General features: G+C 54.0%; 1 protein-coding gene across 1 annotated transcript; it reads left to right on the top strand.

Moving 5' to 3' along the window:
• Nucleotides 1-217: 217 nt before the first annotated feature.
• EIF3K (eukaryotic translation initiation factor 3 subunit K) lies at nt 218-11564 on the top strand. Its single transcript, XM_007096884.3, has 8 exons — nt 218-427; nt 1276-1374; nt 3221-3341; nt 5006-5080; nt 7521-7587; nt 7690-7767; nt 9866-9991; nt 11496-11564. The coding sequence occupies exons 1-8, from the start codon at nt 369-371 to the stop codon at nt 11525-11527; spliced, it is 657 nt and encodes a 218-aa protein (XP_007096946.1). The 5' UTR covers nt 218-368; the 3' UTR covers nt 11528-11564.
• Nucleotides 11565-13426: the final 1862 nt, after the last annotated feature.

Here is a 13426-nt window from a genome sequence, read left to right as displayed (position 1 = left end):
ACGCGCGGGCGCGCAGCTAGACAGCCGTCTTCCTCCTCGGGAGTTCGCGCGCACGTTCTAGGGGCTACAACGCGGTACGCGAGGCCCGGGAAAAACGTTAGCCCCGCCTCCTCGCCCCGAGAGGGCGCCTGCGTACTGAGCTAGATGAAGCCTTTTCTCTCGCTGTAGGTCCAGCTGGGGTGCAGCGTATGCGCACGCGCCACACTGCGCCTGCCGGGAAGAGTCACGTGACAGTTGTCGTAAGCGCCTCAGAGAGGAGACAGTAACGTAGTTTCCGTTTCCACCCCTTCTTCCTTTTCCGGTCCTGGCGGACGCCGCTTCGGTTGGATTCTCGGCTCCGGGCCCCGGTGTGGGAGGCGACCGTAGTCATGGCGATGTTTGAGCAGATGAGAGCGAACGTTGGCAAGTTGCTCAAGGGTATCGACAGGTCTGAGCCCGGTCGGAGGGAGCGTTTCTGGCCAGGCGGCGTGGTGGAGAGGATTTTCTAGAGACAGCAAGGGGTGGTCGGGATCCTGGACTTGCTCGGCAGTAGGCTTTCCCATTCTTCCCGGCGGAGATGTTTAAGGAAACGGCGCTGCTTGGACCTACGGACAGGAGATACAGCCTTGCCTACCTCTTACTGCTACCCCCCCCCCATTTTAATTGCTTTAAGGTCTCTCTGCTTCTCAGCTTTCCCTCTCATAGCCTCAAGATTCCCGTGACTGTGTTCCTCAACCTCTCACTGCGTGTCAGTGCCTTTCCATGTCGTCTTTCTTTTTCCTCTCATGGCATTTATTCAGCACACGTCACTGGAATCTACTCTGGCAGGCTGGGCAGTGCTGGGGACCAGAGGTGACCAAGACAGCTGCAGGCCATGCTTTCGTGCAGTTCTCAGTTCAGAGTCCAGACAAACCGGACAGTAGGCAGTGATAGTGGTCAGGGCTGGAGTGGGAGAAGCTAAAAGGAGTCTGGGCGCAGAGGGGGAGAAGGGGGTGAGTGGCAAAGATGTCCAGGAGACCAGGTATACAGGTTACAATGACTGATTGGCTGAGAGGTTAGGGGTGCATCCTAGAAAGGACCCAGAGCTCTGATGGGGTTCAGAGCTTAGGCTTAGGCCTGGAAAGTTGGTAAGTGTTATTAGAGATTATATGGCTGATTCAAGACTTTAGTAGAGTTAAGTGGTTACTGCCAGATTTAGAGGGAAGGAGGAACAGATTGCAGTGCCCCCCCCCCCACCAAAGTGACTTGTCTCAGCCCCCGTCTCCTCACTGCTCACCCATCTTGATTCTTCTGTAGGTACAATCCTGAGAATCTGGCCACGCTGGAGCGGTACGTGGAGACACAGGCCAAGGAGAATGCCTATGATCTGGAAGCCAACCTGGCCGTCCTGAAGCTGTGAGTGTCTGCCTCCATCCCCGCCTCCAGGCCAGCGACCAGCAGGGTACCACTGGCAACATTGGATGAGGCTGAAGTTGGGGGTAGCCTTTGGGATGTGGCTTTTCTTGGTGTGCAAAACTAGGAAGCCAAGGGAGTTGGGGCAGGAGGAAAGATGGTTTTTAAAAAAGTAATTACAGGGTACCCATATAGGTTAGTACAAAACACAAACGAATAGCTAAGTTAGTACAAGTGAACCCCCATGTGATCACCACCCATAGCGTAGAGTTGAGTGTTGCCCAGGGCCCCAGGCCCTTTGCCTTGTATGCTTTGTGCCACCACCTCACCCCCACCCTGGTGACCACTTTAGGCTCTCGTGGTCTGGCTTCGTGTGAGTTTACCACACTCGCACGCATACTGATTAGCTTAGCTTAGTTTCGTTTGCTTTGAACTTGACGCAAATGTAGTCAGACGGCGTGAGCTTTTCTATTCTCGGCATCTTCCTCGTCTCGCTGGGTCTGTGAGACCCATCCATTTTGTCTGCAGCTGCAGATTTTTGTTTTTGCTGTTTAGTGCTCCGCTGTGTGACTGCCTTAATTGTCCATTTGCTTGTTGACGGATAGTCGAGTTCCTTCCTCGCGGTGCTTTCTCAACATACCGTCAGTTGTGTAATTTTTATATATTGTCTCGATTCTGACGTCTGGGAAATGGAGATACAACAACACATGTACTGATGGGGTCGTCTAGATTGTTTCTGATGATAACTGCTGCTCAGTGGGTGCTTCTCATGCGGTAGCTACCGTGCTGTCAGCTTTTGTGTGTTTTAACTCGGATGCTATACTGCCCTTGTGAAGAAGATAGGGTTGTTCTTGTCCCTTTTTTCGAGGGAGGAAACTGATGCACAGAGAATTTAAAATAGGCAGTCCAGGGTCCCTTAGCAGGGAAGTTTAAATCCAAGCAGTCTGGACCGAGAGCTGCTGGAGGGGAGGGGGGTGGGTAACAAGGTGACGGGCACTAACGAGGGCACTTTTTGGGATGAGCGGTAGATGTCTTATGTAAGAGATGAATCACTGGGTTCTGCTCCTGAAGCCAAGACTACACTGATGACGAACTTGAATTTTTTTTATTATTACTATTATTTTAATGTTTATTTATTTTTGAGAGAGAGGCAGAGAGCATGAGCAGGGAGGGGCAGAGAGAGAGGGAGACACAAAATCCAGAGTAGGCTCCAGGCTCTGATCTGTCAGCACAGAGCTCGACGTGGGGCTCAAACTCATGAACCACAAGATCATGACCTGAGCCGAAGTCAGATGCCTAACCAACTGAGCCACCCAGGCGCCCCAACTAACTTGAATTTTTAAGGGGGTGAGGGGGGCTGGGTGGCTCAGTCCGTGAAGCATCCGACTCTTGGTTTCTACTCGGGTCATGATCTCGCGGTTAGTGAGTTTGAGCCCCATGTCAGGCTCTGCACTGACAATGCGGAGCCTGCGTGGCATGCTTTCTCTCTGCCTCTGCTCGTGTGCTCACTTGCACTTTATCTCTCTCTCAAAAGTAAAAAAAAAAAAAAAAATCCAAGCAGTCTGGTTCCAGGCCCTCAACCACTATTCCAGACTAATACTTACATTGTCATTTGTGAACCACTTAACAGCATCCGCCTTACTGGGTGGTTGGGAGGATTAACTGTCCCCCATCTGCAGAACAGGGACGTAGGTGAGGGAGGTTAAGGTCACAGAGCCAGAATGCTGTGATTGGGAATGGAGCCCAGGCACGTCCAGCTCCCAAGCTCTGGGCCAAAGCGCTGGGCATCTGATGAGGCCCAGGGACCGGCAGATGCCACGATTGATGTGTCTCTTGTTCCCCTTCTCAGGTACCAGTTCAACCCAGCCTTCTTTCAAACCACGGTGACCGCCCAGATACTGCTAAAGGCCCTCACCAACCTGCCCCACACCGACTTCACACTGTGCAAGTGCATGATCGACCAGGCACATGTATCCTTCTCATTTCCAGGCCGGGCGTGTGGGCGAGGGGGGAGGGCAAGGTAGGTGAATTCACGGGGAAGGGTCTGTGAGTTCAGCCGCAAACACTTGGGTGCCTGCTCTGGGCTTGCAGTGCTGGATGGGACATTTTGGTGGCTGAAACAGGTCTGGCCCCTGCCCTCACAGAGCTCACAGTCCAGTGGGGGAGTAGGTCCTCTATCGATGACAGCCTGGAGAAGTCAGGGGTTGGGGTTTAGAGGGGCCAGAGGAGAGGAGGCACCTGCCCCTGCCTGGATGTTAGGGAAGACTTCTTGGAGGAGGAGACATCCGAAAGATGAACGAAATGAAATATTAAGGAAGGGTGATCGAGCAGAGGGAACAGTACGTAAGGAGGCCTGGAGGAAGAGAAGAGCTTGGTGCTCTTTCAGAGGCAGTAGAGGAAGTTCAGCGCAGCCTTACCACAGATTTCAAGATACGTTTTGGTCAGACTCAAAAGGGCACTAGGAAACTATAGAAGGTTTTAAAACCGCAGAGTATTATGGGTAGGTTTCTGCCTTAGAAGGATTCCCATGAGGGTTCTTGCTGATTAAGGAGGAGGAAGTGGGGCCTGAGCACCAGGCAGGAGTCATGAAGAGCTGAATTGACAGCTGTATGTGGCACACTGCTGGCCTTTAGTGACGGTGTTGAGTGAAAATGAACTGCCCCCCCCTCCCCCAATCTTGCTCTGACCTGCTTTTTTGTGGCTGGTCCAGCACTTGGCCGGGTGGGCCTCCCTCTGCCCGGCGATCACTTGACACACTTGGCAGAGCCACCCCATCCACACCGTGCCCCTTGGTGCTGGCACTCCCGGTCCCCAGGGCTGCTGCACGCAGCCAAGCTGAGAAGTGGTGGCTTACGCCTTGAACCTGCACTGCCAGGTGTGTCCGTGGGGGGGTCTACCTTCTGAGAAACTGTCCACCTTCTCCAGAGGTCTGCTCTGGTGGCTTAAAAAAAATAGGCTGGGGTGCCTGGGTGGCTCAGTCGGTTGGTTAAGCGTCTGACTTCGCCTCGGGTCACGATCTCACGGTTCGTGAGTCCGAGCCCCGCGTCGGGCTCTGTGCTGACGGCTCAGAGCCTGGAGCCGGCTTCAGATTCTGTGTCTCCCTCTCTCTGCTCCTCCCCTGCTCGTGCTCTGTCTCTCAAAAATAAATAAACATCCAAAAAAATAGGCATATGGTATGGCGTTACAAGTACAGAAAGAGTGTATGGTGGAAAAAGACAGTGGCTTCCTCCCTCCCCTGTCCCGCAGCCACCCCACTCCCCACCGCCAGGAGACAACAGTTGTTTGCAGTTCTTGGGTACCCACCCTGCCAGGGATCCCCTGGGGACGCACAAGTACAGTTGTGTGCGTTCATGTCCATATGCTCCCCACCCCCACGGTGGCGCTCATGCATGCTGGTATGCATCTTGCTTTCGTATCCCAGCGTGCCTTGTCGTGCCTCTGCGTCGGTTCTCAGAGAGTTGACTCGATCCCGGTATGTGGACAGGCCGGTCGCTGACTTAATTGTCTCCCGTCCTTGGCTCACCGTTTGCTTTCACAGTTGTGCTTCGGCGGACAGAAGTGGGCGCGGGGAGATGGCTCGGCCGCGGCCTCCCGAGGCTCAGGTCTGTTTTCCCTTAACGCTTTCCTGTCTCAGCAAGAAGAACGACCAATCCGACAGATCTTATACCTCGGGGACCTGCTGGAGACCTGCCACTTCCAGGCCTTCTGGGTAACTTGGCTCCCGGGGCGGGGGGCAGGGTGGGCTGCTGGGCCCGGCATGGCAGCCTGCTGAATGGGATGACCCTGCACATTTGTCGTCCGCCTGCACAGTGGTGGGCGGTGGCTCCTGTGCCCAGGGCTCTGTGAGTGTGACCGCGTGGATTTGTCATCCTCGCAGAGTTCGGACTCCCACGTCGCCCCTTGTGCCCCCAGCACCCAGGGCAGGGCACCCGTGCGTGCCCCCACATCTGTCCTTCCTGCCGAAATCCTCCACCCTCTGAGTGCTCCCTCCCTTTCTTGCTCTAACTGGGGCCCCACCCTCCACTTCTGCGGTGGCCCAGCGGGATGGCCGGGAGCCATCGTTCCCAGATCCCGTCTCCCCTTGCACACGCTCAGTCCTGAAGCTCAGGTGTCGGCACTTCCTGCCCTGCCTTGTTGGTTTCGGCCCCCTGACAACTGCTCCTCCTCTCATGAAGGACGGAGCTCCTGTGCACTGTCGCACTCCTGTCATTCTTCGATGCTTGAAAAGCCAGAGCGGTGATCCTTCCACCACCTCGACCTTTGGGTTTTTCCAGCTCCTGTCTTCCATGTGGCCTCGGCCCCTGCCTCCCTGTCACGCCCTAGATCAGCCCTCAGCGTGTTGGACACCTAAGGAGTTTAAAAAAAAAAAAAGTACCGGTACTTGGCTTCAGCCATCAGAGCCTGATGTGACCGGTGTGAGTGTGGTGTAGGCTTTGGGGTTTTAAGCAGTTATCCCAGATGATCCGGATGCCTGGCGAAGGTTGGGAGCCACTGCCCAGTACTTGTCTTCAGTAATTGCTCCCTCCTCTGCCTGCGAATGGCAGACGTTTCTACCCTCTGACCACTTCCTCCTAGCTTCCCAGCTCGCCCCTGCGAGGTCTCCAGCCTGGCAGTTCTTGGGCCTGGCCGTCATTTCTAGTCCTCTGTTCTGCTTTCTCCTTTAGTGTAAATTGTGCGTCTGTATCTGAGACCAGAGAGAGAGGCTGGAGGAGGGCCCCCAGGGAGCACGTGACAGCCCAGCCCCACAACCCTCGACCCTCATCCCCTCCCAGCCTAGGGCCTTGCTCCTTGCTCCCCTCCCGGCTCTTTGCACCTTCTCATTCCCTCTCCCCCATCCCGTCTCATCTCAAGGTCAATGAGGTGACCTTCCACCTCATTTTGTGGGAAAGTCCAAGCAGCCAAAGCAGAACTCTCCCACACAGTATTGCCCTCAGCCCCGACGTGTGCTGGCGGCTGACCGAGCACTTTTCTGTTTCAGTGGGTGAATTGTCCCTGCTCCCATCTCCGGCCACCCCTCCCTCTCCTCGGGCGCCGTTCCCCTTCCTTCTCCCCCACTCAGTGCCACCACACCCGCGGCTCCCTGCTCTCTTGTAACAGCAAACAGGGCCTTCCCAGATTGTTCTTGTCACCAGAGAACACGTCCACCGTGTAGTTCGTTCCTAGCCTACAAAAGAGAACTCTCCCTTGACCTTCGCCCTCCCTACTACCTCTGTCTCTTGCCCCTTTCCTCTGTTCCCCTCAGAGCAGAAAGGCTCCCGTCCCAGGAAACCCCTCGGTGTCCAGCAGAGCGGTCCCATCAGCTACCCTGCTCCAGGGGCAGGCTGCTGGCGCTCGGTCTCGCCTTCCCTCCCTGCTCACGTGACCCCACTGCACTCATTCCATTCAGGCTCTCGTGACCAGCCTTCTGCCCCCCGGTCCCCAGCACACACAGTGTGGAGCCCACATTGTCTGCCCCATCGGCTGCCTCTGATGGGGTGGTCACGCTCCGCTCCCCTGGGCCCTTCTATCATTTGGCTTCTCTGTATCCTGCCTCACTGGCTGCTCCTTTTCATTGTCCGTGTGGGTTCCTCATTTTCCTCACTAACGTGGGCGGGAGCCCTTGCTGGGTTTGAACAGAAACCTGAAGGAAGTGGGGGTGCTGGCCATGGGGAAGGAGAGTTCTAGACCCAACACCAGCCCGCACGAAGGCCTGGAGGTGGGTGGGTACATGGTATGTCTGAGGAGCAGGGAGGAGGCCCCTGTGTCTGGAGAAAGGGGCCGAGTGGGAGGAGGTGATAGGCAGGTCCTGTGGGGCCTTGTGGGCCATGGGTGGGACACTTGACCTTTTCAGATCCGAGTGAGACAGCAGGGGGAGGTGGGTGAGCACAGTTAGCGAATCTGTCTCTGTTCCCTCTTTGGGTCTGTGGTTTCTGCCTTCTGATTCAAACCCTGGCTCTGTGATTTGGGGCAAATCACTTTGCTGCCCTGAGCTTTGGTTTTTTATCTCTAAAATGGGCATAAAGCAGTAACTTCCATCATAGGATGGCACGCAGAAGAAAAGTTGGCATGTGGGGTGAATGCTCGAGTGTTAACTTCTATTGTTAATTTCATTAATCTTAATATTCTTGGTGTTATTAACATTGTCGTGAGCATTATCTTTGCTTTCCCAGCAAGCCCTGGATGAAAATATGGACCTCCTGGAAGGTATAACTGGCTTTGAAGACTCCGTCCGAAAATGTAAGTCCCTCTCTGTGCCTGGGCTCCCCAGGGGGAAGGGGTAGGGAGTGGCAGCAGGGTCCTGGGGTGGCCCTTCACCATCTTTGTCCCTGATCTCTACAGTTATCTGCCATGTTGTGGGCATCACTTACCAGCACATTGATCGCTGGCTACTGGCCGAGATGCTCGGGGATCTGACCGGTAAGGCCTCTCTGGGTCCCTGGTGCCAGTCTGGGAGGCTGGGGGTGGTCAGGGGCAGTGGGCCTCCACCAGTTCCTCGGCTGGACCCACCCTTGCTTCAGCAAGTCATTCGAAGGCACAGCCCAGCTCATTACTGAGGGAGTGAGGAGCTGGCGTGAAACGTACTCTTCCGTGGAGATCCTGTGGCATTCATTTATTCTGCCTAAGTTCTCTGAATGCCTTCTCTGTACCAGGCACTGTTCTAGGCCTTGGGGATACAGCAGTAGCGAAACAGAATGGTTCGGGTTTGCTCTCATGGGAAACAAATAACAAGATGAGATGCGTGTGTTTCGTGTCAGCTCGTGGGGTGAGGTGGCTAGGTCCCTCAGTGGAGTTAGGCCAGGAGCCTGAAGGCCAAGCAGACGAGGCTGCTGAGGCAGGGACGCGCGAGTCTCATTCACAGAGCGGCCAGGGTGCCTGGCGGAAGCACGGTGAGCGAGGGGCAGAGAGGTGGTGGCGGGAGGGAGAGCCTCAGATGCCACGGGGCCTCTTGAGGACTTAGTCCTTTGTCCTGAGTGATCTGGAGCCCCAGGAAGGTTCTGAGCAAGGATGGACATGATCAGATTGGGTTTTTTAAAAAATCCTTCCGAAAGAAAGAAAGAAAGAAAGAAAGAAAGAAAGAAAGAAGGAAGGAAGGAAGGAAGGAAGGAAGGAAGGAAGGAAGGAAGGAAGGAAAGAAAACTGTGTTTATGTATTTGCTTATTTCTGCAAGAAGGAACACAGAAAGAAAAATAAAATGAAGAAAAGTGGTTATTCCTTGGAGGGTCAGGGGTGAGATTTGTCTGAGTACCTTATTGGGTAGTTCTGCTCTTTGATCCGGGTAGGTGTACATGTGTGATTTTAGTTTTTTTTAGCAGAAACTAACTTTTGTTGGACACTGTTTCAGGCACTGTACTAAGTGCTTTACATCAGATATTTTATTTGTTTACTTATTTATTTTTAAAGTTTATTCATCTTTGAGAGACAGAGCATGAACAGGGGAGAGGCAGAGAGAGAGGGAGACACAGAATCTGAAGCAGACTCCAGGCTCTGAGCTGTCAGCACAGAGCTCGACGCGGGGCTCAAACCCATGAACCATGAGATCATGACCTGAGCTGAAGTAGGCCACTGAACTGACTGAGCCACTCAGGTGCCCCAATGTTTACATATTTAAAAGTGAAATTAGGGGCATCTGGGTGGCTCAGTCAGTAGAGCATCTGACTCTTGATTTCGGCTCAGGCCATGATTTCACGGTGGTGAGATCCAGCCCTTCGTGGAGCCTGCTTAAAATTCACTCTCTCTTAGCCACTTTGGGTGGCTTAGTCGGTTGAATGTCTGACTCTTGATTTCTGCTTGGGCCATGATCCCATGGTTCGTGGGTTAGAGCCCCAAGTTGGCCTCTGCACTGACAGGGTGGAGGCCGCTTGGGATTCCCTCTCTGCCCCTCCCCCGTACTTGCAGGCTGTCTCTCTCTCTCTCAAAAAAAAAAAAAAAGATTGTCCCTCTTCTGCTCGTGAGTGCACTCTTCCTCTCTCTTAAAAAAAAAAAAAGGTAAAAGTCAGAAAGGGATGAAACTGCTTTCAGACTTGAGTCTAAAGAGAAGCAGATCAATCCATATCAAATCGCTAATAGTCACACAAAAGAGTGACTTCAAGGAGCTGGACCCTCTAGCTGAACGTCGTTACTGGCGTATTTTTTAAGGGCAAAAACCGGACTGCAAAGAAATTCCCAACTGATGATCTGGGCTTATTGTTAGTGACAGCGATGACATAATTTTGGAACCATTTCAAAGTTGCGTGGAAGAGCAGAGAAGGAAGCTCACTACTGTTGTTAGACACGAGGATTTGCCCTGGGGAGAGAAAAGTGAAATAGGAAATAAAAGAAGTTTAGCCAAAAGCTCTGTAAGGTAAGGGTTGGAAAGCTAAAAGGCTCCCTCTGGCTGCCGTTTGGAGAATGAACCATAGAAATGCAGGAGACACTGGTGGCCGGGAGTTGGTCAGGGAGGGTGCCCTGGCCTTCGGCTGCCTGGTACTGTGGGCTCAGGGTGACTGAGCCCCTGCACCGCCTGTGTCACCTGCAGACAGCCAGCTAAAGGTGTGGATGAGCAAATATGGCTGGAGCGCTGATGAGTCGGGCCAGATCTTTATCTGTAGCCAGGAGGAGAGCATCAAGCCCAAGAACATCGTGGAGAAGATCGACTTTGACAGTGAGTGGTGCCTCCAGGCCTCGGGCTGTGGGGCTAAGGAGATGCCCTTTGATAGACCAAGGCTAGGGCCCCCAGGGACTTGGGTGGTTACGTTCTGGTTCAGGGCCAGGAGATTTGCATCTGCCAGACTCCATAGACCTGTTTTCCAGGCCTCCCTGCTGAGGGAGGGATGGGGGGGTGTCCTTCCTTGGGACACCCCAGGGCTTGGACGGGCCTTGCAGGGTGTCTCCACACCTTTACTGGTCGCGAGGGCTCTGTCCTTGGGGGTAGTGCCAGTTCTGGAGTTGGGTAGCTGGGTGGAGATCTTGGTTCTCTGTTTCTTAGCTGTGCGCCTTTGGGCAAGTGATTTTACCTCTCTGTGCCTTAGTTTTCTCATCTAAAAAGTGGGGATCAGAGCACCAGTCATTATGACAGATACTACGTGGTTCCTTACACTTCTAAGTCATACGGTCCTCACGTGAACCCTGAATGGTAGGGGCTGTTACTGTAAAGTACCGAACAAGATCATAATAACCTACCTCACGGAGGTATGAGGGCAAAGTGAGACCATCTACGTAGAGCACTTCGCAAAGCTCTGCCGCGTCAGCCGTGGTCATCGCTGTCACGCACACGCTGAACTAGCACAGGCCCCACAGATCCCTCAGCTGAGAACAGAGTGAAATAGCTGTGAGGTTAGTGCTCTCACCTGCTCAGTACATGTGTCTGAGCGAGAACCTGGGGCCGGGGATGGGCTGCTCCCTTGCACCTTGGGTCTCCTCCCCGTCCCTTGGTACGAACCTAGTGTTTTTAAAGGTATGTCCTGGTACAGCATGCCTTCTCAGTACAAACCAGCTGATTTGGTACTAACTTAGGAGCATGATCGAGTGGAAAATCAGCTCTGCGCTTAGGGACTGTGGCCCCTCACTCTAAATGAGAGGTGCCCCCTGTGTTGGGGCTCAGGTGGGAAGTCACTGGAACGAGGGGCTCTGCGGTGAGGAGCTGGAAGTCCAGTGTTTCCGGCGTCTTGCACATAGTATATAGTCAATGTCACTGTGAGAGTGGTGAGAATAGCAAACAGCTTGTACCAGGCGTTGCTCTAAGCACGTCATTTAATCCTCTGATTGTGCGTGTGTATGTGGGGGGGTGCTTTATGCAGTTGGGGAAACTGGTTTTAATTAACTCGCGTGAGGTCACCCATCTGGTATGAGGCAGAGTTGTGATGAGGGCTTGGGTGTCCTTGCTTTGGTCCCGATTTTTAACTACTGCCCCGACTGCCTTTGCGGGGCACCTGGCTGGCCCAGTAGGTAGAGCATGAGCTCTCGGGGTCATGAGTTCAAGCCCCATGCTGGGCATAGAGACTGCTTTAGACAAACAAACAAAAACCAAACTGCCTTGTGAAGGTGACCAGGGCCCAGAAGGGGTTTGCGATCTGCCACCCCTGCGGAATTGTGGGTGTCATGGCTGCTGGCTGGAGGTTGGTCTCCCGTTCTTCCCGTTGACCTGCTGCCCCTTCTCTCCTCAACAGGTGTGTCCAGCATCATGGCCTCCTCACAGTAACTCGGCAGGCGCTTAATAAAGATTTATTGACTTCTCATTCCTGTTGTCTCCTGCTCTTTGGCTTCCTGCCTCTGCCCCTCGCCCCCCAGAGGGAGCCCAGGAGCAGGCCTCTGCCCTCCCTTTGCAGGTGCCCCCTCCGCCCTGGCTCCTGTCCAGTGGCCTGGGGACTTGGGGCTCCTCTCTTCCCTCTTCAGGTTTCCTTCCCTGCCCCACCCCGGCAATCGACTTTCCACCCCCACCTTCCTGACCTGTCAGGTCACAAGTAGTGAGCAGGCGACCGAGTCACCCAGGAGGAGGAGGAGGTGAGGAGGATGTAGGAGTCCAGCCTGGCGGCTGGGTGTGGGGCTCTTCCGCCCTCTCGAAAACCCAGGTGAACAGGAGCGGCTTCCCGGTGAAGGGAGGCTCCACCTTTGCCCTTTGGTCTCACGTGTAGGCGCCAGAGGCTCCTCAGTGGCCGGAGGATTGAACGGAGGAGGATTCAGTCGGCCTCCTATCCCGGCTACTGTTCAGACCGTTGTGTGTCCTTGGCCTGGTGACTCTCCCTCTTCCTCGGTTTCCTCATCTGGGAACGGGGAAGAACGACGCCCATTTGTGTCGAGTTGGGGAGTTCCATCAGCTCTTGCCAGTAACATTCTTTTGGGGCCTAACTTGTTCTTGGCTCTTAGAAAACAGGAGTCATTGCTAATTTCAGATCAAGAGTTTGGGGGCACCCGGGTGGCTCGGTTAAATGTCCGACTTGGCTCAGGTCATGATCTCATGGTTCATGAGTTCGAGCCCCACGTCGGGCTCTGCTGACCGCTCAAAGCCTGGAACCTGCTTCAGATTCTCTCTCTCTCTCTCTCTCTCTCTCTCTCTCTCTCTCTCTCTCTCTTCCCCCCCCCCCCTTCATTTGCATTCTGTCTTGTCTCTCTCTCTAAAAACTAACATTAAAAAAGTTTGTCCCCAAGGCTGCAAACTAGTCCTCACCATTCTGCTTAGAGAGACATTACAAGAAAATTGGGATTTTTGGCTAGGCCATTCTCCCCCTGCCCTACCACCCCATCCCCCAGTCCCAGCCTACACCAGCCAGGAGGCCTAGCCAATGTTAGTTGATGTGTACCTGCGCTGATGATTCCTATTTTACATAGGAAATATTTCAGAGTCTTGGCAGAGTGACCTCGGGAAAGTGTCTTCCCCTCTGAGCCTGCTGTCTGCAGGAAGAGGGGGTGGAGACTATAGTGACTGCCTTTGGGGGAAAGTGGAGGAAAGGAAATGCCATAAGATGTCGAGTCCCTGGTGTAGACTGGCCGCTTCATTCTTGTAAGCCATGAGGCGTGAACTTTGCCTATGGGGAGGGCAGTGGCTCTGCCCCAGCTGTCACCCTTCTCAGCCCTCCCTCCTCTGCTTGCATGCACACCCATCATTCTTTTGAGGACACTGACTTGGGGAGCCGGGGTAGGGAGGGACACCCTTTGCCCTGGGTTCCAGACCTGAGCAGGAGCCAGGAACTAGGGTGTGCCCGAATCCTGGGGACAAAGAGTGCTTCTGTAACTAGTGACGTGAGAGCCAGCTCTACGAGGTGGCAGCTCATAGTGGCTGCTATTTGAGTTAGCAAAAGGCACCCCGGCTGGATGAGTATGGCTCCCGCTCAACCCACTTGACAGGTGCCTTTATGTAAAATACAACCTGCACAACTGACCGTGGCTGCTCTGCAAGGAAGAGGAAATGACCTCTACCTCTTTTGAAACCACATCCCTTCCTGCTTAGTCTACCTGCTTTTGCTCTAGGAGGATCCTTTGAGCAACTAAGAACTTGATCTAGAGAAAGCCTGCCTGGGTTCAAACCCCAGCCTAGCGCCTTTTGGGCATATTGGCTAACCTCCCTGTGCTTCAGTTTTACAACCAAGGAGAGTGCCCACTG

This window comes from Panthera tigris, chromosome E2, assembly GCF_018350195.1.
Source record: "Panthera tigris isolate Pti1 chromosome E2, P.tigris_Pti1_mat1.1, whole genome shotgun sequence".
Classification (NCBI taxonomy): Eukaryota; Metazoa; Chordata; class Mammalia; order Carnivora; family Felidae; genus Panthera; species Panthera tigris.
The sequence above is the reverse complement of the archived record's forward strand: the minus strand, read 5'-3'. Positions and strand labels throughout refer to the sequence as shown.